At 35.4% G+C, this 25,105-nt stretch overlaps 1 protein-coding gene across 2 annotated transcripts in view; it reads left to right on the plus strand.

The window, feature by feature from the left end:
- Positions 1 to 25,105, plus strand: part of RNF19A (ring finger protein 19A, RBR E3 ubiquitin protein ligase) — a 55,352-nt gene that overhangs the window by 22,409 nt on the left and 7,838 nt on the right. For both annotated transcript variants that reach the window (XM_061438357.1, XM_061438358.1), the window contains exons 2-7: positions 4,934 to 5,699; positions 16,611 to 16,819; positions 18,280 to 18,424; positions 19,230 to 19,392; positions 22,453 to 22,567; positions 23,044 to 23,205. In XM_061438357.1, the coding sequence (XP_061294341.1) occupies positions 5,026 to 5,699; positions 16,611 to 16,819; positions 18,280 to 18,424; positions 19,230 to 19,392; positions 22,453 to 22,567; positions 23,044 to 23,205 (1,468 nt within the window). In that variant the 5' untranslated portion in view covers positions 4,934 to 5,025. The remainder of the gene's footprint in view (positions 1 to 4,933; positions 5,700 to 16,610; positions 16,820 to 18,279; positions 18,425 to 19,229; positions 19,393 to 22,452; positions 22,568 to 23,043; positions 23,206 to 25,105) is intronic.

Below are 25,105 nucleotides of genomic sequence, written 5' to 3' on the forward strand. Positions count from 1 at the left end.
AAACCTCACTTGGTCATGGTGTATGATCCTTTTAATGTGTTGTTGGGTTCTATTGGCAAGAATTTTGTTGAGGATTTTTGTATCTATGTTCATCAGTGATACTGGCCTGTACTTTTCTTTTTTTGTGATGTCTTTGTCTGGTTTTGGTATCAGGGTGATGGTGGCCTCGTAGAATGGGTTTGGAAGTGTTCCTTCATGAAGTTTTTCTTGTCTATTTTTTTAATGGAACTTTTATTTTTAGTACCTAAAGTAATGAAAAACAAGGAGCCTTGTTTTGGAGACCAAGCATACAGAATTCTGTTTTTAAGTGCAGGAGTTTAGCAGACTTTTTAGTGTTAATGGTTCTTGATCAGTGTGTACAACTAAATTACTGAGAACATTTGTAAAATATACAAGTTCTGGACCACATTCTCAATTTGATTGGTTAATTCTAGAGTGGAATATGTTTTTTTGTTGTTGTTTGTGGGATTAAATTAGGGTTGTTTTTTTTTAACCTGTAAGTAGTAGATGCTCATGATACAATTGTAATTTACACAGAAGGCAGAAAGTGAATACTAAAGATTATTCTCCCCAACGTAGCTGCTATTAATGGTTTAATATTTTTCCACAAATTCTGTAGGTACCTGTAAACCTCTGTGGGTGCATTTTTTTTTCCACAAATAGTTTCATATTATACATACTACTGTTTTGCAGTTATTATTGCTCATTCAGTGTTATATAGAGAGATCTATTCCTTATTATTACCTGTAAATTGTGGTTGATTCTTTTATTTTTACCAGTTCCCTGTTGGACACTTATTTCCAAGTTTTGTATGGGGTTTGTTTGCCTTGTTTTATTTCCTTCTGTCACCTGGCTGCAGTGAGTTTCCTTGTACACTTTCTTTGCACACTTGTGTCCTTATAATTTCTGAAGGACAGATTTTACACGTAGGATTGCTGGTCAGAGAACAGTTCCATTTCGAGTTCAGTTCAGTTCAGTCGCTCAATCGTGTCCGACTCTTTGCGACCGCATTAGCTGCAGCACGCCAGGCCTCCCTGTCCATCACCAACTCCGGAGTTCACCCAAACTCATGTCCATCGAGTTGGTGATGCCATCCAGCCATCTCATCCTCTGTCGTCCCCTTTTCCTCCTGCCATTAATCTTTCCCAGCATCAGGGTCTTTTCCAATGAGTCAGCTAAATTGGTTCCCCAGAGTTGTGCTGCCTGCTCTCCTCTGAACAGTTTGTGAGGTGCTTCTTTCAGTACACACTCACCCACCCTTTCGACCTTTGTTAGCCTGTTGTGTACAGAGATGGTGTCTGCTGTTTGAATTTTCATTTCCAGTGTGTTGAACACTGTTTCCTGTCTTCCTGATTTTTGTATTTTTTTCTCCAAACTCTTCCTCCTATAGCCTTGCTCATTTTACCACCGAGTTGTGCATCTTTTTCTTACTAATGTGTAAAAGCTGTTTGTATACTCATGAAAGTTGTTCATTGTTATATGTAAAATATTGTTATATATTACTAATTTATCGTGTCTTCCTATTTTATTATACTTTTTACCATATAAAAATATTAAATTTTTTAGTATTCAAGTTTTTTTATTTTCCTTTAAGGCATATTTGTTTATTTGCACACTGTTTTGGAAAGGCTTCCTAAGTGGGATCACCATATGTTCTAGTTTGTCCCCATTATTCTATTTTAAGGGCTTCCCTGGTGGCTCAGATGGTAAAGAATCTGTGCATGATGCAGGAGACCTGGGTTTGATCAGGAAGATCCCCTGGAGAAGGGAATGGCCACCCACTCCACTATTCTTGTCTGGAGAATTCCATGGACAGAAGAGCCTGGCGAGCTACAGTCCGTGAGGTCCCAAAGAGATGGACACAGCTTAACACACACACATCCTATTTTAAATATTAATCAGATCAGATCAGATCACTCGCTCAGTCGTGTCCGACTCTTTGCGACCCCATGAATTGCAGCACGCCAGGCCTCCCTGTCCATCACCAACTCCCGGAGTTCACTCAGACTCACGTCCATCGAGTCAGTGATGCTATGCAGCCATCTCATCCTCTGTCGTCCCCTTCTCCTCTTGCCCCCAATCCCTCCCAGCATCAGAGTCTTTTCCAATGAGTCAACTCTTCTCATGAGGTGGCCAAAGTACTGGAGTTTCAGCTTTAGCATCATTCCTTCCAAAGAAATCCCAGGGCTGATCTCCTTCACAATGGACTGGTTGGATCTCCTTGCAGTCCAAGGGACTCTCAAGAGTCTTCTCCAACACCACAGTTCAAAAGCATCAATTCTTCGGCGCTCAGCCTTCTTCACAGTCCAACTCTCACATCCATACATGACCACAGGAAAAACCATAGCCTTGACTAGACGAACCTTTGTTGGCAAAGTAATGTCTCTGCTTTTGAATATGCTATCTAGGTTGGTCATAACTTTCCTTCCAAGGAGTAAGCGTCTTAATAGCACCTTCATTCACTCTTACTAGGTTCTGACGTGGATAATAAATTATGTGGGTATCAAATTTATAAAAGTGTGTTTGAAAAATTCTCCAGGTGACCACTGGTTTTAATGTTTTAAGTGATAAATTCTTAGGATCCCCAAGATAGTCTGTTCTTTGATACATATATTGAACCCTGGAGTACAGAAAGCATTTTGAGATGCAAGAGAAATTAATAACTGTAGAGAAGAAAATACGCAGAAAATTTTAGTTGAGTCTACCATTACACTGTATTTCCCTCAGAATTAAGGAAATATGCAGCAGATGATGGGAAGGTATAAACTGTTGGACATGAATAAAGTTTGCCTGAGTGAAATGGTTTTCTTACCTTTAATTCTGATATAAAGATCACCCAGAAAAACGCATTAACCATGAGTGTAGGTCAGTGATTTATCACAAAGTGAATATATCTTTGTAACCACTGTACATGTGCCATTTCTCAAAAGGTAGCTGTAGTTCTGACTTCTGACATGTATTAGAGATTAACTCTACCTGTTTTTGAACTTTATTTAAATGGAATTATACAACACACAGGCTTCCTTGGTAGCTCAGCTGGTAAAGAATCTGCCTGCAATGCAGGAGACCCCGGTTTGATTCCTGGTTCAGGAAGATCCCCTGGAGGAGGGCATGGTAACCCACTCCGGTATTCTTGCCTGGAGAGTCCCCATGGACCGAGGAGCCTGGTGGGCTACGGCCCATGGGGTTGCAAAGGATTGGCAGAACTGAGCAACTAAGCACAGCACATACACGCACATCCTTTTATGAGAGATTGATATTTGTTTTATGAGTAGCAGTATTTTGTTCATTTTCATTGCTTTCTGGTATACTAGAGTGGAATGAATATACCACAGTTTATCCATTCTACTGTTGATAGAAATATGGGTTGTGTCCAGTGTTTGGGCTTGTTATAACTAGTGTTGCCATAAATAGTGTTATGTGAGTGTTTTGATGCATGTATGCATTCATTTCTCTTGTGCATTCATATCTAGGAGTATCAGTATGTAATAGATACTGTTACATATTGTAGTAGTAGAATTTCCGTATGTCCAAATTTGGTAGATACTGTTGAACAGTTTTCCAAAGTAGTTATGCCGTTTTACACTCCTATCAGCAGTCCACATCTTTGCTAACATTTGGAAATGTCTTTTGAAATTTTAGCCATCCTGCCAGGTGTGCAGTGTCTTTCATTATGGCTTTGATGTCTACAACAAGTGAGGTTGAACACTTTCTCACATTCTTTTGTGAAGAGCCTGTGAGCGTCTCTCATGCGCGTTTTCTATTTTTCTGCTTTATCTTGATTTCTATATTCTTTATATATTCCGGTTACTGGCCCTTTATTAGTTTTATGTGGCAAATATCTTCTCCCACTCCCTTAATACTATCTTGTGATTTTATTGTAGTGCAATTAACAGTCTTTTATGGCAGGTACTTTAGTATGTTTCATTTAAGAAATCTTTTCATTGAAATAGTCTCTTCTACCGACTGCTAGAAGTGTTATGATTTTACTTCTCACATTTAGATCTATTAACCATCTGAATTGATTTTTATGCAGAGGGTTACCTATAGGTTAAGTTCCTTTCCTCAGATGGTAACCAGTAAAACAGTACTATGTTGTTTTTGTTTTGTTTTTGACAAGGCCATTCTCAATGCTCAGCAGGGTCACCTTTGACAGTAAGTCAGGGATTCATGTGTATCAGTGGGACTTTTTTCCTGGCCTGTGTTTTGTTCCCCATTGGTCTTTATACCCATCTTTGTGTTGTACCACACTGTCTTCTTCATTACTGTAACTTTATAATGAGTCATTATTTCTGCCAGTGTAAGAGAATCTGCTCCCTCTCCACATACACACTGTTCTTCAAAGTTGTATCAGCTCTTCTTAGCCCTTCATATTTGCATGTACATTTTATAGTCAGTTTTTAAAAAACTCCTAAAGGCAGTGGGAATCATTGAGGTTTGAGTATGATAAAAATCAGAAGTTTTATACAAGATTTTAATAATAAGGTCAACTCAAATTAGATTCTTAAGATTAAATAATATCTTTGTTATATCAGCATTGGTTTTATATCTCTTGTAGACTGATCACTGCTAACGTGCTACGTGCTAAGTCTGACTCTTTGCGACCCTATGGCCTGTGGCCCGCCAGGCTCCTCTGTCCATAGGATTCTCTAGGCAAAAATACTGGCATGGGTTGCCATGCCCTCTCCAGGGGATCTTCCCGACCTAGGGTTTGAACACGCATATCATTATCTCTCCTGCATTGGCAGGCAGATTCTTTACCACTAGCACTACCATAAACTGGCCTTATTTAAAAAAATCAAAACCAAAAACCGTTGATTAAAGTACATACTTGTTTGACATTTCATAGAGAGTTTGTAAGTTTATTAAAAAGACATGCACATGGTGAATACAATTAAATAATCTTGCTGTTTTGTTTTCTTCTGTTTTTCAGAACATCCGTGATAAGTCTTCTATAAATTGAACTCTTTCAAGAATTCTCTGAAGGAACCAAGTAGGATTTTCTAACATCATGACTTAATCTGAATGCAAGAACAAGAAATAGATTTTATCTTTAAATATAATGAAGGGCTGTGTGTAAACACAGACCCTGACTCAATTCTAATGAGCATTTTAGACATGAGTTTACATCGGCAGATGGGTTCAGATCGAGATCTTCAGTCTTCTGCTTCATCTGTGAGCTTGCCTTCAGTCAAAAAGGCACCCAAAAAAAGAAGAATTTCAATAGGCTCTCTGTTTCGGAGGAAAAAGGATAACAAACGTAAATCAAGGGAGCTGAATGGCGGGGTGGATGGAATTGCAAGTATTGAGAGTATACATTCTGAAATGTGTACTGATAAGAACTCCATTTTCTCTACAAATACCTCCTCTGACAATGGGCTAACTTCCATCAGCAAACAAGTTGGAGACTTTATAGAGTGCCCCTTGTGCCTTTTGCGGCATTCTAAAGACAGATTTCCTGAGATAATGACTTGTCATCATAGATCTTGTGTGGATTGCTTACGACAATATCTAAGGATAGAAATTTCTGAAAGTAGAGTTAATATCAGTTGCCCAGAATGTACTGAACGGTTTAATCCCCATGATATCCGCTTGATACTAAGTGATGATGTCTTGATGGAAAAATATGAAGAATTTATGCTTAGACGGTGGCTTGTTGCAGATCCTGATTGTAGGTGGTGTCCAGCTCCAGACTGTGGGTAAGAAGGTTTTGTTTGATTTTTCTTGAGTTAATTTTTTCCACTGTGTATAAAATATGAGTTTTCTGTTACTTAAAAGAAAAGTCTTAACATGCCAAGTAGTTAATTCACTCAATAGGCAAAAATAGACTGAGTACATACTGTGTGTCAGGTACAGTGTTAGATGTTCATTTTTATATCGTCTTTCCATCATATATTCACATAGGCTATTTTCAGAAGAAAAGGATAAGATGGTAGGGCACAGGATCTAGTCATATTGATTTTCCCCATCCACTTGGAGAGTTTTTACTTTGGTATAATAAATGGTCAGACGTTTTGTTGGTTTGCTTTTGGTGGGGGAGTTATTCGTATAAATTTAACTGACCCTTTAGAAAGGCCTCTTAATGTGTGCTGCAGTATGATGTCTTCCTGTAGGAATATGTAAGTACTTACTAGTCTCAAGATCTGGAGGTTATATAATATTTCATTTGCCTCAAGTTTGTGAACTACAAATATTTTCCCAATATTTAAAATAATTTTGCTTGTATCTTTGGTTATTACGTTAACAGCAGCCCCTGTTAATAGCATTTACCAAGTATGGCTGTCAGGACTAGGAAGAAATAGTCATAGGCTTTGCAAGAATAATGAAAGCCGTGAAGACTAGGTGAGATTTAGCATTCCGTTAGTAAGCCAGAGATTATAGTTAGGAGTTTGGGAAAACCCAGAACTTGCAAGATTATTTGGGTATCATCAGAGACAAGACTGGAATGTGATTTATCAAATCACTTTATCAAGTGACAGTTTGAGGACTCTGACTAATAAAATTCATTATAAAGCTTACTGAGCAGCAAATTTCATGTTGCATCTAGTCTATGAATCCTGTAATTTTAAATAAGAAAGTAATAATATGTTTATAGCCTGTGCAAATTCCAACCAGTTTTCCCAGGTCTCACTAGCACTTGACTTATCCACCAAGGATTTCTGGGTAACATAAAGCATTAAAAATATTATCTAATTATTTAACATTTTATGAATTCATTAGCTGTGTGAAAGACTCAGAGGTACTATGCAGTATCAGATCTGTATTATGATCTCCTATTCTGCAGGATGCTCATACTGTAACATAAATCACAAAATTATATATTAAAAATACTATCTAAACTGGGCCAAAGTTGCTGTACTTCCAGGTCTATGGTAGAAGCAAGCTCTGGGACCTGTGAAGGGTTAAATTCTCAAGTGAAAGATGGGAAGAAAATAGAGATAATGAACAGTGCCTTTAAAGAATTTGAACAAGCAGAGAACAGTTTAGGTGCGGTTATATCACTCTTGATCCTATGGAGACCCCTGGAGAATAGTTTTCACTGTGCAGGTGTGCACATTCAGTAGAGTAGATTTCAAGTCAGTTGCAAATTTTAGGTTAAAAAAAAGGCTTATCCAAGTCATTATAGCAAATATCCCTATAGCAGGAGTTCAAATAGGGAGAAGTATATTGCATTTCATCTGGAGAAAGTGTGATTTTCTAACTGTCTTTCATGGAACCCCAGGATAAGTTGTGCTTCACAAGTTCCTTTAAGCATTTAATACTTGAAAAGAAAATGATGTAACAAATTAAAAGGATGCTTATCTGTAACAACCTGTGACCAGGAGAGACTGAGAGAATTAATCCAAGAGCGTAAGCTTTCTGGTCACTAAATAGGTGTGTTCCCTTGTGCTGGGTTGATGGAGCATGTCATCATAGAAGATAATAAATCAACACTAGCAGCCTGAAAGAACACAGTAAGTAGGGCTGACATAGATTTTTGCTTGTGTAAGAACTTATTTGGGGGGAAGCATGCCAAACCAACAGGAAAGGATTGATATTCACTATATAAAATTGTGAAAATTAGCTATTTGAGGGGAAGAAATTAGATTGTCACAACATATAATAAATCAAAGTCAAAACAGATTATAGAGGTAAGTTATACAAATAAAAGGAAAAAAATTAACTATAGGAAAATATGGGTGATTGGTTAGCTCACCTACTATTATATTAATAAAGTTGAAGACACATTTACCCTATAACTTAGAAGATCCATTCCTAGTTAAAGACCATAGGGAAACTCTTTAACTTTTGTGCCAAGAGACATCTATTTAGGAGACATCTTTAAGAATGTTTTTAATAGCAAAGAAACAAACAAAAAATATTCATTAACAGTAAAGTGGATAAAATACATTTAGTTTCATGGTTACCTCTTGTGATGAAAAAGAAGGGATATGAACTTCAAGGGATAATCAAGGAACTTCTCAAGCCACAGCTAAGTAAGGTAACAATCGATTCTGGTTTGCCCAAGGTAGTTCCAATTCATGATTATGGTACTGGTGTACATTTTAATAGCATTACCTTTCTTTTTCAGGTGTTCCAGTTAGTTTGCAAATTAAATGATCACCCTTTTGATACTGTTCTTAACTTGTGTGGTAGATGCAGAGGGTATTCATTCTATTATTCTTTATAAATCCTTTGATAGGTATGACATTTCTCCATAAATTTAAATTTTTTTCATAATCTTATACTTTTAAGTATTTTGCACATTTTCTTGTTGAGACTTCATTGGTAAAAAGTAAAATGGCTTAGTATTTTAAGTATTTTGGAGAAGAGGACATGAATGTTAACTCAGATATAAACTAATATAAACTAATAGAAACACTTTAATAGATTGTTTTATTATGAAAGCTACTTGATTTGTTATACAGGTTGAACAAGAATTAGCCTTGATTAATTTGGCTATAAATTAATTTTTGGTTTTGGTGGTTGTCAGTCTTACCCACAAAAGACAAAGAAAATGCCACAGAGATTATTTCCATTTGTTTTTGATTTATGCTGATACACTAGATTGTTGAGAGCATATTTTGTATACTTTATTATGTTGTAGATTTTCTGGTTGTGTTATGTGGAAAATGTCACCTTGTGACAAAATTTATATGTATGCTTTGATAACATGGAATACTGCATGAGATCGTGCAGTGTTAAAAGTTACAGTTGTACTTAGCATGAGTGTGGACAGACTTGATTTTGAATCTCATATCACATTGTTTTAAGAATTGAGAAGGGTTTTAATACTATTGCTAGAGTAATCCCGAGCACACAGTAAGCTTTTTATAACTCTTACTTATCATTCTTCATCTCCATTTCTGAAGTTTTATTTTTATTTTAAATCAGATCGTTATTCAACTATTTAATGTACCTATGTGCCAGGAACTGGGCATTTTTAATAATGAACAAAAGGTGAAAATCTCTTCCCTCTTGGAACTTACTAAAATCTTTGGGTTTGCAGAGGGAAATTTTTTTATTTAAACTACATTTATAGCTGAAATCTGGCACAAGGGATACTGATAAATATCTGGCTGTTGGCAGTTATTCATAGCAATGCTTAACCCATAGTATATGTTAGGACTACAGGCATGCTTAGGCATGTAGTATTTTAATCCCTTTCATTGTATTCAATACATTATACTTAAAAGACTCTTTCCAGAAATGCTAGATGTAAAATTTTGTCTTTTCTCTTGCATTTCATACTTATCAAAATGACCATTTTCTGTATCTGACACCAATTTTACTTCACCCTGTGATTTATTTAACAGACTGAGAAATAATTCTTAGCTCAGAGTGAAAAGAAAACCTGATCTGGTTTCTGTTTGAGATCTCTGAGGGTTTCTGACTTAAAATTCTTTCTACTCTTCTGAGGGCCAGAGAAGATTAAGCTTGTTTAAAGGACAGTATGTATTTCTGAAAACCTCTGTTGAGAAGGGATCTGGGAGGCCAAACCTCTGTGGTGATTTAATCAGGGTAAAGTTAGCTGGACTGCTTCTTGAAGATGCCAGTCTGTACAAGCTCAGAGAAAAATCTGGCCATGGCCATGGTTGAGGAAAAGGATTGTGGTGAGGGACATGTAGGAGGAGAAGCATAAAATCTGTCTTGGATAAAAATATCGATTACCTTCTGCCTAGGAGACTGTACATTGTCTAGGTAAATGGCAAAAAAATGGGCATTTTGGTGTCTGTCATCACTTGTTTCAGTTGGCTAAATCTACCCTGCTATTAGCACACATTATCCATGTCATCTCCTGTGACTGCTTCTGACTTTACTGGGAAGCTTTGAATATGCAGGAACATTTATTATACTAGAATATAAAAAGTGGTTTAATATTTGTGAGCAGAAAGACAAATACAAAAATAAAAGTATTTTTTCTTTATAACCACAGGTTCACCCTATGATCGATAAAAAGAGTTATTGAATGAACAAATCTGACTACATGCATTAATATAAATTGTATATCTTAGGAACAGTTAATAAACCATTTTAAAGTAATGTGCTCAACTGTAATCAGGTTTGTGAAGCTTTGAATGGATTTTCTGACATTTAAATGGCTCTAAATACTAACTTACTCTGGTGGAAGAAACTGTTAATGATGGATAAAAAAGAATTGCACCATAGGCTTAGGAACTAAAGAATATGTATTTTTAGAATTTTATGCTGTCTGTATGACTCTCATTCCCATCCTCTTCGGGTTTTAGCCGTAACTTGCCCAACTTTCGACATGCTGGAAATGCTTTTGTAAGCTAACCTTTTAGAAATTTTATAACAGAGAACAGATCCAACTTTGATTTTCTCCCGAAGAAACAAATACATGTGCCTTAGAAACAAGAACTGAGTTGATATATAAGACACAGGAGACATATCAACTTTCTCTTACTAATTAGTCAGCTAAAGAAGTTAGCTTTAGATAAGCGTACTAAATGGCTTGGTAACACTCCACCCTGAAATTAGACAGACTTCTGCAAATAGTCTGGGCAGTTCTCGACAACTGTAGACCTTCCCTGCAGCTTGTACAGGAAAGCAGAACAGAAAGCATCCTATCTAGGAAAGCAGATCCTGAAAGGAGGAACCAGGAAATGAGCCTCGCTTTGTCTAGACTGTCTCTCAAATACATAAATTAAGTCATTCCTTTTCCACGGAATAATAACTTCTTGCTAGTGGAATCATGAGCTTTTTGATTTGAATGTAAAACCTGACTTTTCTCCTTAACTGGACCAACTGATTTCAGTGTTTCTCATTATATTTTTTTGTTCTTTAAAGATTTTGTTAATTAAGGCTTTGTGCTTACCTTGGACTCCTGGATAAAAATTTCTTTCCCCTCATTTTTTAATTAAAACATTTATTAAGATTATTATATCTTTCTTAGGATTACATTTCATGTTAGGTATAGTTTGTTCTTGTTCCCTTCATAAAGAATTTGCTCTAGGTGGAATATACAACCCCAGTTGGTATTCCTGCTTCCTCGGTGCTTTTTTATGGAACCTCTAGTATTGTCAAACACTCCCAGGAAATAGATGTCTTGGTCAAATAAATTAACAAAATAACATTTACTATTTATGTACACGATTGGTATGTTAGTAGCATCAACACATATACACTATGGTGTGTAAAGGGGATAGTTGGGGAGAAATTGCTGTATAACACTGGAAGCCCAGTCGGTTGCTCTGTGATGACCTAGAGGATGGGGTGGAGGTAAGGTAGGGAGGCTTAAGAAAGAGGGTGTATATGTATCATTATGGCTAATTTCCATTGTTGCATGACAGAATCCAACACACGTTGTGAAAATTAAAATAAAAAATAAAGAAAAAATTATCTTAGCAAATCCTATAGTAAAAAAAAAAAAAAAGGACTTTAATTTTGCTTGCTGCTGCTGCTGCTGCTAAGTCACTTCAGTCGTGTCCAACTCTATGTGACCCCATAGTTGGCAGCCCACCAGGCTCCCCCGTCCCTGGGATTCTCCAGGCAAGAACACTGGAGTGGGTTGCCATTTCCTTCTCCAATGCATGAAAGTGAAAAGTGAAAGTGAAGTTGCTCAGTCGTGTCCCGACTCTTCGCGACCCCATGGACTATAGCCTACCAGGCTCCTCCGTCCATGGGATTTTCCAGGCAAGAGTACTGGAGTGGGGTGCCATATGTCCTAACTTACCACTGAGTTCTTTCTTAGTATGCATCACCTTTAGTAATCCAACAAATAGAAAATATTTCTGAAAAAACTCTTCTGTTTCAGTTCCTTTCCCTCTTCCCCACTTTCTTTCTATCCCTCCTCCCCACTTTCTTCCTATCCCTCCACCCCTGCCAAGTAGAAAGGTTTAAGCATTTCAAGTAACTGGAGACCTTTAGCTGAAAAATAGAGATGGAAAGTTAAGACTTGAGTTAAATAAGGAATCATAAAAGGAGATAGAACTGTCTTCTGAACCATGGTTTGGGTACTGTTTAAGCTAGAGATCTTTTAGTTGGTTAACTAATATTATTCAGTTATTTCTATGAACTGTGGAGCGTGTTATTTTCACAAATAATACCTAATGCACTAGAGCATTGGAAATTTTCTTTAAAGCAAATACTTTACCATTTGCTTCCATTATAATTTGAGAGTTATTTTCTAGTGGAATAAAAGCGTGGCTCCCACACAATGAAAATCATCTTCAGGAGTCCTATCATTCTGTTTTCAAAATATGTGAATGCTTGGTACATTTAATTCCTTGATATATTATACAATAAAATGATAAAATGTGCTTAAGTTACTATTAGGATTGAATATGTATGAAGATGGAACACTTACATAGTAAACACTAATTATTAGCATAAGAAAAACTTTCTAGACAAAATACCCTAACTTTTATGGTTATCAGAATTCACAGTCATTAAAATATTTGGTTAGTATTATTAAAGGTAATCCCGTTTTTCTTTGTAATTTGTTTAGATTGAATGGGACTTAAATGTTTAGCTATGCACTAGGAATATCTTAGCTTTTCTATTTAAAAGAATACTGCAGAGTATCATGAAACAAGTTTGATGTACTTTCATTCTAACATTTGAGTACATATGATGTGCTGTGACTATTCCTTTCTTTTCCTCCCCCCCACCTCTCTCTTCTCTCTTTCTTACCCTCCCTCCCTCCACACACACGTTGTTTTATATAAATACCGTAACTCTTTCTTGTTATTATGTCCTAATTTTTGAAATACATCAAAACCTGCGTTTTCACAAAAGTCAAGTGGCCAGATGTTTAATCAATGCTCGTCTCAGTCAAAGTGTAATAAAGGGATGAACTTCTGGAATACAAGAATAAATATAAAATTCTAAGAAATAATTTTTTTAAATTAGCAATCAGATATTAAATGTTTGACATCATAATGCTAGGACTGATTATTACTCTAACATGTCAGCTGTTAGTTTTCTCCTGATAATTACTGCATATTTTTAAATGTTCTAAATAGATAAGCACTATCTATGAGCAGTCATTTTCAACAAACTTAAGTCTCTAGACTCAAAACTATAAGAAATTTTCATCTTAAAGGAATTTATAAAGCTGTTTGGAAATTTGATTATTGAGAAGAAACTATGTTTTTGAGTCCTCACTTTCCTTGGTATAGCATGTTTTTATGGATATTTTGCTAGATTTTGGAACTTGTGAAATTTTGAAATGGCAAAATTGACATTCTGCTTTTAATTCTCCTCATCATGATGTGAAGAATTCCCAAAAAAGGCTTTTTCTTGAAAGGCTATCTCTAGATAGCCTACATCACTAGTTAGAAATTGTCAGTTCTTAAAAGTTCTGCTTAGTGATATACTGGTATACTGAATGGCCTCTACAAAGGTTAGAATTATGATTTAGCCCAATTTCTGCTAAACTGCTTCATATGTTTTATATGTTTGCTCAGAAAGAATATTTTCTTCCTAAATTTATCTAGTTAAAGCAGTCTTGACATTCATATTTCCTATAAATCTGTTCCCTGTTTAATAATTTGAAAGCTCTTAAGTTTGTATCTAAATTTGGCTTTCACAATCATCACTAAATATTTTACATTTTCTTCTTGCCGCATAGTGTACATTTATATACTTAAGTTGTCCAGTAAAATTTCATCATTTAAAGCAATTAGATTTCTACTGTGTTGTCTTAGAAAGGCTTTCAGCATTTATTTAAAAATGAATATTCACATATTAATGTTTAAATGACATACATTATTTATATTGATGTAGAAATGATAGTGGTCATTCAGTTCAGTTGCTCAGTCCTGTCTGACTCTCTGTGACCCCATGGACTTCAGCATGCCAGGCTTCCCTGTCCATCACCAGTTCCCGAAGCTTGCTCAAACTTATGTCCATCAAGTCGGTGATGCCCCCCAGCCATCTCATCCTCTAAATGCAGAGGTACTAGAAATGTCACTGAAGCAGTCGTTTGCTTATTTGGCCTCCTAAAAGGTCAGGCCAAAGCTGAAGCTGTTTTTGGCTGAATACTGAGGCTAAGCCAGACTTTTGTTGTTGTCTGTTTGTTGAATCACTAAGTCGTGTCTGACTCTTTTATGACCCTATGGCCTACAGCCCACCAGGCTCCTCTGTCCATGGGAATTTCCCAGAATACTGGTGTGGGTTGACATATCCTTCTCTAGAGGAATCTTCCCAACCCAAGGATCGAACTGGTGTCTCCTGCATTTGCAGGCGGATTCTTTACCATTTAGCCACCAGGGAGGCCAAACTTCAGTGAATCCCTACTAGATGTTTAAGAACTTCCCTGGTGGCTCAGACGTTAAAACGTCTGCCTACAATGCAGGAGACCCGGGTTCAATCCCTGGGTTGGGAAGATCTCCTGGAGAAGGAAATGGCAACCCACTCCAGTATTCTTGCCTGGAAAATCCCATGGACGGAGGAATCTGGTAGGCTATAGTCCATGGGATCGCAAAGAGTCGGACACGACTGAGTGATTTCACTTCATTAGATGTTTGGGAAAACTTAGTTGTAGGCAGTTTATGTGTAACCTTAATTCAAGTAATAAGTGGCAGAAGTGGAGTCTGATAGTCTAAAATTTTGTTCTGCTTGTGTAAATTGTGATTGACTTTAAAAAATAGTTGGTCTTACCATTGTGCCATACACATACAGGTCTCCCCATTCTGTCCCTCCTCTTCTCTTCTTTTTTCAAGAAGAATTAGGGTAGAGAAGAGATTTAGAAGAGAATACCATTTTCTTTTCACCAAAATTACTACTGTTAGAAAGACTGATTAAAGTTATAACTTGGGAGAAAATAAAGAGTCTTTGAAGAATTGTTTTCTTTTTATTGAGACTGCAATGAATAAGTCCTCAGGGAAATCTTAGAGCTCAGGGAAACAAAATTTTCCTAGATTACCCTGTGCTGATTTAAACTGCCTTAATTCATTCATGTTTGAACATGTTTATGATAGATGATGGTAATTAGAAAATGGCCTATCAGAAATAAATTAGAATTTAATATATAAAATTTAAGTTTAAAGGTGAGATTCTAAGGGGGCAAGAGGTCCAAAATTAGAGAAGCTTCCTTACTCTTAATATTTGGCATAATTTAATAGATTATCTTGAAATTCAACAAAAATCTCTGTTATAGCTAGTATTTAAATTTTATTGCCAGTAACAAGAGATGCCCTGAAAACTCCCCTAAATTTCTAGGCAAAAATGTTTGCTATTTACAAAAGCCTCTTCTGCATAGATGACTTGTTTTCTTTCAAAGAGAACCACAAACTCTACACTTTTTAATTGAAAGGTCTGTAGATAATTGATTGTACTTATGTGTAGTTGTAAGAAATAATACAGAGATATTCTGTATATCCTTTGAACAGTTTTCCTCAGTGGTATAATTTTACAAAGCTATAAAGCAACATCACAACCAGGATATCAATATTGATACACTCTTCTTGTCTAGATTTCCTTAGTTTTACTTGTACTCATTTTTGTGTATGTATTTGGTTATATATCATTATATCACCTGTAGGTTTGTGTATCCACCACCATAGTCAAAGTATTGAACAATTCCATCACAAAAGGATCGCTCATATTGAAAGATCTTGCTTTTTAAATACATCCACCTTGCTTTTGCCCACTCCTTGCCCCCACCCCATTTCTAACTTCTGGCCACCACAGATCTGTTTTCCATTTCTAAAATTTTGTCCTTTCAAAAATGTTTTATAAATGAAATCATAAGTATATAAGTTTTTGAGATTGACTTTTTAGATTCAACATAATACCCCAGAGATTGATCCAAGTTGTTAAGTGTATCAACACTTTTGTTTTTGAGTACTATCCCATTATATATATGTATCATAGATTGTTAAACCATCATCTGTTGAAGACATCTGGGCTGTTTCCAGTTTGGAGCTATACAGTTTGGAGTTTACAGAGCTGCTGTAAACATTTGTGTATAGGCTTTTGTATAAATATAACTTTACACTTCTCTGGGATAAATATCTAAAGAGTGCCTAGAATTTAAGTCAGAAATTCTTAAAGTGCCAAAAATTGTAACTCAGAGAAGAGATATTAGTCACAAATCTGCTGTTCTCAGTCTTTTATCTGCAGCAAAAAAAAGAAACACACATTTCCTGATTGAGAATTGAGAAAGGAATTGGTGCCAAAGACTATTTCTGCCATGCATCTTAAAAACAAAAATATGAGAATTTATGCGTAAATACAAGATAATGCACAAAATGTATGAATTGGCCTCATAAGTATATAAAGAAGAAAAAACCCTAATACCAGGGAAGCTACTGTTGAGATTTTTGATGTATTTTTAGTCTTTTCTATGTGCAAACAATGCTAATTTAATAGAATTTTTATAAAATTAGGAATAGGCTATATATACAGTTTGGTGTCTTAGTTAAAAGTTGAAAGTTAAACTTGAGCAATATTTTTTAGCCATTTCTATGTCTTTTGTGAACTGTGTATTTTTTCCCATTTTTATATTGATGGGAAGATAGGTTTCATGAGTTTATGACTGTTAGCTCATGCATAAATATAAAACTTCTTCAAGAATAGCATTTAAATTGGATAATTTTTTTACTTAATGAACATCTCTTATTTTGCATTACATTTTGAATCATTTTTCTTATTCTTAACAGGTATGCTGTGATCGCGTTTGGATGTGCTAGCTGTCCAAAATTAACTTGTGGGCGAGAAGGCTGTGGAACAGAGTTTTGCTACCACTGTAAGCAGATTTGGCACCCCAATCAGACCTGTGACGCTGCTCGACAGGAGAGGGCTCAGAGTTTACGTCTGAGAACTATACGTTCTTCATCCATTAGTTACAGTCAAGAGTCTGGAGCAGCAGGTATTTACAGCTAACTTCTAGTAAAATATTTGGCACATACAGAACACCTGTTATTTTAATTCAAAAATGCAATAAATATTCAGTCCCTGGTCTCTTTTGAATTGTGTTTTACGTGTTAGCATTTCTGTCCCAGAAGCACTCGTTTTTTTCTGTAGAAGAAAGTGGTATTGAGTTGGAAACATTTTATTGTCCAAAAATAGAAAGGAAAAAAGAAGTGTCACGGATGATTTATATGACTGATAGCTGAAGATGGTCCGAAACTGTTGTTTAAAATAAAGGTGTTTTATGCAAAGCTTAGCAATTATTTTAAATACTAATATTCCTTAGAGATTATTTCTTTTTTACTAATATCACACAGTTACAGATTTTAAATCGTATTTTTTGGATCCTTTTCACTTACATGTATTACAAAATACAATTTTTATTTCTCGATATTACCAATTCCAGGATCAGGGATTCAAAAATCATACCTTGGTGGGGAGTACACTAAGAAACTTTGTCTTTGGCTAGAAATTTAAAGTTGCCTGGAAATCTATACATGAGCAGACATACATCATAAATCTCAAAAATTAGAAAAAGTCTGACCATCGTACATTCATAGAATTTTCACTTTTTATTGAAACTTCAGTCATTTTTAGAAAAATATTTACTGTTTTCATTGATTATTAAAGGAAAAAACTTGGAAAATACAGAAATTTATTAAGAAAATAATTTATATTCCTACCAGCAGCATATTTTAAAAGAGTCATGTACTTTATGCTACTAGAAAAAGAAGTGTTGGTCAATATTTAAAGTTGAATTTAAAATTAAATAAACTTTAAATTCAACACTTGATATTTTATATAATGGACATGGATTTTCTTGCTTGTTCACTGATTCACTTGTTTTATTTCCTTTCTTGAAGATTTTAGGGTAGAACTCCAAAGGTATTATTAATAATAATTTGTAGGTATTGTTTCAGAAGCAGTTCCGGGAAGAGCCAAATATACCTAAACTGTCCTCTGTAGAATCAGCTAAAGCTATCCTAGCATGCCTTACTGTTATAGCCTTTAGCTACTTACATGTGTGCTCAGTTGCTCAGTCATGTCTGACTCTCTGTGACCGCATAGCCAGGCTCCTCTTTCCATGGAATTTCCCAGGCAAGAAATTCCCACTGGAGTTTTAGTTTGCCTAGAGCTGCCTTTGGTTCTCATTTCTTTTTTTATTATTTTACTATTCTTTGTTCTCATTGTTCTCCTGCTGTTTGAAAAATGTTTACAACTTGAAAATTTAATGTAAAAGTGTTCCTTTTCTTGAGAGGGGGGAAAAAAAGTGCTTTATATACTGAAAATAGCAGGCTAAAGCTATCAGTTAACAAACTATACACACAAAGATTTTTTGGCAATGCTATAGTTGGTTATCTACTAGAAATTGTTATTTTTAGACGTTTTATATACTAAACGTGTCTGTTTTCCTAATAGCTGATGATATAAAACCATGTCCACGATGTGCTGCTTATATAATAAAGATGAATGATGGGAGCTGTAATCACATGACATGTGCTGTCTGTGGTTGTGAGTTTTGTTGGTTGTGTATGAAAGAAATCTCAGATTTACATTATCTAAGGTAAGCTTATAGAAGGGGCTACTTATATTTAAATATAATTTTATATTATAAGACAAAAGGACTTTTTTTTTTTGAAAAAGCATTATCCTTAGTATTACTTAAAGAGATCTATTTTATTCTAGCTACTTAAATTGAACAGGAAGCCAATTATTACGCCAGTCATTTGAGATTAATAGCTAGTCAAAAATAGGAAACGGAAATTTCTTTTTTTCTTTTTTTTGTTTGGCTTTGTGTTTTGTTTTGTTTTGGCCATGCCACACAGCCTGTGGAATCTAGTTCCCCGACCAGGAATTGAACCTGGGTCAGTGAACTCACCAAGTCCTAACCATTGGGCCTCCAGGAAATTCCTGGCTTTGTTTCTGTTAAACTAGAAAGTTAGCATTTAATATCTAATTAGCTAGGTCACAAATATTTCCATTTGATTTTCTCATATATAAATTTCCTCATTTAGGTCACAGAGTGAGTTTATGATATGTTCAGATAATTTTGTGTCTTAATACAGGGATAAAACAAACATATTTTGTATCGATTTACTCTTCAAAGATAAACCTAAGGTTTTGAGGCCAATGGAAGACAAGGAATGAATGTTTAACCTGAATCCCAGCTATTAGTATCCATTTAATATAATTTATGGTGGTTCTTACCTTGATTTTTTAGCTTTTAATAAACCCAGAATTCAAAAAAAGGGGAAAAACCCCTCATTCCTAAATTTGAGAATTTTTATAGTCATTGCTGAATGTACTGTAGTCAGTTGTTACTGTGATGTTTTGCAGCAGTTACTTTACATTGTAATTTTTTCCTTTAGTCCATCAGGATGTACTTTTTGGGGGAAGAAACCCTGGAGCCGAAAGAAGAAAATATTGTGGCAGCTGGGCACACTTGTTGGTGCTCCAGTAGGAATTGCCTTAATAGCTGGCATTGCTATCCCTGCCATGATCATTGGCATTCCTGTGTATGTGGGCCGGAAGGTAAAGTGTTTGACTCCTTGTTAATTCATTATCTCATTTTTAATCTTTAGATTTAAGATTAATGGTTTTGCTTTGTGTTTGTTTTGTTTTTTGTTTGTTTTGAAAGGTCATTTTTAGCATCTTAAATATCAAATAATTACTATTTTTTCATAAGATAATACATTTTCAGTGTTTGACAAGCTTGTATGTCTGCATGAAAGTAGACTTACTTGAAAATTATCTGAATCTGAACACTTCAGCACATTTGCATTATAAACTTCACATAAAATTTTAAAGTCTACTCATCTGACATTTTTCTCATCTGTGTGTCCTTGTACACTCAGGTCTATGAAGTTAATAGATAAATAATCTGTGCCTTCAAGGCAAAAGAATAATCCATTCCTGAGTTATTTCCAACTTCAAAGTTTTTTTTCTTATTGCTATTACTAAATACGTAGTTTTGTAGATTACAATCATTTTGTGAAAGTCTGAATGCCCAGTATTTGCCACTGTCCTGAGTAATGAATTATACTTCATTAGCTAAGCAAATGATTTTTTATTGCAAGGTTAAAAGGATAATGTATGAAGTGGTTAAGAAGTCTTCTGCTCCCTAAATTAGTAGAATCTCAGAATTGAGAACTAACTTCAGAAATTATCTAATCCCAACCCTGCACCAAGCAGAACAAAGTACAGGAATTTTTAAAAAGGGAACTAACATTTGTTGAGTTTTAACTGTGTGGTAGATGTTTTATATACTTTGACTCATTTTGACCTCAATGTATGTTAGAATATTGAAGTTTTGAAAAATTTATGTAGTTTATCTTAAGTTACACAGGAAGAAGCAGACCTAGGATTTAAACCCAGATGCCCAAATTCTTTATGTAAGATCCCTGATAAATTTCAAGCTAGCCATTTGGGCACCTCAGTAGTGGGGAAAACACCAACAGCCCATCGTGCTGTCAGGGAGCTGTACTGAAAATTCTTACGTTGAGTCAGAATCCATTTTCCTTTAAATTGTTTCATTTGATTCTAGTTCTGACTTTTGGAACAAAACTCAAGACAAGGCTGATCCTCTTTCATAGAACAACCAGATTTTTTTTTTTTTAATGTTCAACATTTATAGTCAGAAATAATAGTACATGTTATTTTTTAATTAGCTTGAAACTGAGGCCAAACAGAGATATTTACAGACCAAATGTTTATTTCAGAAGGTTTTAAGTAACTAAACTTAATTGTTAAAGTCCCAAACATAATAACAGATTTTAATTTTTTTATAGTTGTCCAAAGCAAGGTTTTGCTAAAAACAAAACTATTCAGATACTTTGAAGTAGAAGGGGAAGAGAGACTGTTGTACTGTACATACCTACAAATAATTTATAGAGGAGAGATTATTTACCTCATTGTTCAGTCTTAGGTGCAGTAACAAGTCCCCTTTTTTCAAATGTGTCCTCAAATGGTTGCAAGTTGATGCATTAGTTTTCCATTGAAATCATGTTCTCTGTGGTGTTTAGGGATACAAACCAGCCCAGGAAAACCTATAAAATTGATAAAGTACTTAAAAGTGAGCTTTTTTTTTTTTTTACAATAACAAATAGAAAATGTGACACAAAATAGTAAAACAGAAAAAATTGAGCCAGAAGTTAGTAGGATGATATGATCACTGTAATTGAACATTAGTGCTTGAGGATGCGGAATTTTCTGGAAGACTCAGCTGCCTGCTTTTGCAAATCTGTTCCATCAGTTTTTAGCTTTGGCTTTTTTCTGCTTCAGTGCTAAGTTTTCTAGGGATGGGAGTGGCAAGGAATACTGGAGAATAATGAAAGGTGCCTTGGGAAACTGCCATCTCTGCTTGTATGGACTGCTCGGGAAGTGTAGAGGCCCATTCCTTGAAACATACAGTCCGTTCTGGAAAACAGGATTCTGACTAGAATATAGAAATGTTCCTTGTTCATGCCTGCTTTGCCTGTCTCCCCACCCCAGCTTTCTCACTGTTTAAAACATCCCACAAGATTCATTGTACTTTACAGCCTTCAAAATAACCACATGATAATGATAGATTATGTTGTTTTGCTTCATCTGTAAAACTGTTTTTAAGTCAGGTATTTTACTTTAGAGACTGCCTGTACACTTTTGAGGCTGTTTTGAATCTGTCTTGAAACAGGGGGGAATGTACTTTATTAGTTTTAGCCCTTGGAAATCACAAGAACAAAGATACTGAGCTATTTTCTGAAGTTCCTATATCTCACAAGCAACTTTCATGGTGATATTAAGTTCTGTTTTTTAGTAATACCTATACTCTGTAGAAATGCCAAATAGATCGGACTGCTGTCCTCTGGCAGGATTATTTGTTCTTTTTGTCTCTGTGAACTCCGGGAGTTGGTGATGGACAGGGAGGCCTGGCGTGCTGCAATTCATGGGGTCGCAAAGAGTAGGACACGACTGAGTGACTGATCTGATCTGATCTGACCCCTTATTTTGAGCTGTAAATAAGAGTCCAGGATCTCGAGTCATTTGATAATATTTTTCTTCATAAAAAGGAATCTGAGAAAAAATTCATTCTTTTTAGTGATATTTACTTATTAGTACTGCTTTTTAAGGTCAGGTTTTTTTGGTCTTTTTTCCAAAGACTGTGTAAACCTCTTGCAGGAACCAGTTTTTACTTAGGGATGCTTATTTAGAAGGCTGTGGAATGATACATTTGTTAGAAGTAATCCTATTGGTCAAATATCCAGCTCCTAACTGTGTTGAAAATAATGTTCTTAATGTTGTCTTTGTTCAAAACATGATTTATCCTGTTCCTGAATAAGATTATAAGGACTACTTTTACTCAAGACAGTTTAAAAATAAACACAAAGTAAAACCTATTAAATAACTATTTTATGTAAACAAATTATTAATAAAGCAAATGATAATATGATTTAAGAACAATAATATATTTACCTTGAATTTGGACACTTAACTATGAAGTTATAAGATAAATCACTTTACACTTCCAACAAATCTAGGTCTGTTTCATTTAAATTAAATACGTAACATGGTTTTTCTTTAATCCATCATCCCCATTTTTATTTTTAATTCAAGATTCACAATCGATACGAAGGCAAGGATGTTTCAAAGCACAAACGGAATTTGGCCATAGCAGGTGGTGTAACATTGTCCGTCATCGTGTCTCCCGTTGTAGCTGCAGTAACTGTAGGTAAGAAATACTTAAAAATAGTTATTACCTCACATTTTATTTAAAATTTTGTGGAAGAAATTTGAAAACCAGAGCATCTTATTGTTAAAGATTAGAGAGTTACTTTTATTTAGGGACAGTAAGCTGAACCTATAGAAAGCCTCTCATTTAGTAACCAAATTGGTTACAAGTAATATAAACTTAAGAGGCTAGCCGTAGGGATAGTTGGTAAATTACTAATGGTTCCCCACCAAGAGAAAGTTTAGAGCCCTGGCACATGAAAGATTATATATATATAACCTCATATGTGTCACCTGATGGGCTAGAAGCTTTGAATCTGCTTGCATCCTTTAATAGTTGGGTGAATCTGCTTTGGTCAAGAGTTACAGAACCCTAACACTTTTCTCCTGTATACTTTCTCTTGAGAAAACTTTCTAAAATGTGTGTTTCTGTGATTTATTTTTCAGTTTGTAATGACCAATTTAATTCCTTTTTAGGTATTGGTGTTCCTATTATGTTAGCTTATGTCTATGGTGTTGTTCCAATTTCTCTCTGTCGAAGTGGAGGTTGTGGAGTCTCAGCAGGCAATGGAAAAGGAGTCAGAATTGAGTTTGATGATGAAAATGATATAAATGTTGGTGGAACAAATACAGCTGTAGGTAAGTCCTTTCAGCAAAGGAAGAAAATGTACTTACTAGTGGTAATAGTGTAAGTGGGAGGCTGTAGGTAACATGCTTTGCTCTCTTACTAGTCCTAATAGTATTCACCCAGAAGTATATCAGAGAAGAGCTGCTGAGGAGAGATTCACAGATGAAAGAGGGTGGAATGGTTCTGGGTACCTGTAACCTCCAACGGAAATCTAGTATCTTAGAAAGTCTAGACTTTTAATCTTTAATTTTGTGTAAAGCATTATAAATCAGTAATAAAAGGATAGAAGAGAACTGCAGTTCATAAAAGAATAAATGCAGATACCCAATGAGTAGAAAATACCTTCAATCTAATGTTATTCAGAGAAACAGGCATTATTTTTAAACAAATGGATCATATAAAGGCCATCGTAGACTACCAGTAGGAGTATAAGTTACACTTTTTAAAGTGTGGAAGTTTTTCTTAAAGAAATTCCAACAGTTCTTATTAAAGAAGTTGTTTCATGGAAGTACAGGCATACCTTGGAGGTGTTACACGTTCTGATCCAGACCACTGCAACAAACATCACATTAAAGCAAGACATGAATTTTGGGGTTTCCCACTGCATATAGAAGTTATGTTTAGACTATACTTTGGTCTATTAAATGTGCAATAGCATTATGTCTAAAAATGTGTATATATCTTAATTTAAATATACTTTATTGCTAAAAAAATTTCAGTCATCATGGGAGCCTTCAGCAAGTCATATTCTTTGCCCGTGTAGGGTCCTGCCTTGATGTTGCTGGTTGCTGACTAATCAGGGTGGTGGTTGCTGAAGATTGGGGTAGCTGAGGCAATTTCTTAAAATAAGATAACAATAAACTTTGTAGCGATTGCCTCTTCCTCTTCCCTTCCCAAATGATTTCACATGCAGTGCAGTTTGATAGCATTTTACCCACAGAAAAACTTCTTTCAGAATTGGAGTCAGTCCTCTCAAATCCTGCCACTGCTTCATCAGCTAAGTTTATGTAATAATTTACATCCTTTGTTGTCATTTCAGCAATTTTCATAGCACCTTCACCATAAGTAGATTCCATCTCAGGAAACCACTTTCTTTGCTTATCCATAGGAAACAACTACTCATTCATGAAAGTTTTATCATGAGATTGCAGCAATTCAGTCATCTTCAGGCCCCAGTTACAGTTCTCTTGCAATTTCCACCACATCTGCAGTTACTTTCTCCATTGAAGTCTAACTCCTAAGGGTTGGAATCAACTTTTTTGTTATTTCTTTACAACTCCACCTAATGTTGATATTTTGATCACTTGCCACAGATTGTAAAAGTTCTTAATGGCATCTAGAATGGTGAATCCTTTCCAGAAGGTTTTCAATTTACTTTATTCAGATTCATCAGAGGAATCGTTGTTTCTGATGAATGGCATCTATAGCCTTAGAGAATGTATTTCTTAAATCATGAAGTGTTAAAAGTTGAAATGAACCCTTGATCCATGAGCTGAAGAATGGATGTTGAGTTGGCAGGCATGAAAACATTAATCTTGTCATATATCTCCATCAGAGCTTTGGGTCACCAGATGCATTGCCAGTGAGCTAGTAATATTTTGAAAGGAATCCTTTTTTTTCTGAGCAGTAGGACTCAATAGTGGGCTTAAAATATTCAGTAAGTTATATTGTAAATAGATGTGCTGTCATTTAGGCTTTGTTGTTTCATTTATAAAGCACAAGCAGAGTAGATTTAGCCTAATTCCTAAGGGCCCTAGGATTTTTAGAATGGTAGATGAGCACTGACTAGCTTCAGCTTCAAGTCACCAGCTGCATTAGCCCCTAATAAGAGAGTCAGCCTGTTCTGTGAAGCTTTGAAGCCAGGCATTGACTTCTCTCTAGCTATGAGAGTCCTAGATCGCATTTTCTTGC

Source organism: Bos javanicus, chromosome 14 (assembly GCF_032452875.1).
Source record: "Bos javanicus breed banteng chromosome 14, ARS-OSU_banteng_1.0, whole genome shotgun sequence".
NCBI classification, from domain to species: domain Eukaryota; kingdom Metazoa; phylum Chordata; class Mammalia; order Artiodactyla; family Bovidae; genus Bos; species Bos javanicus.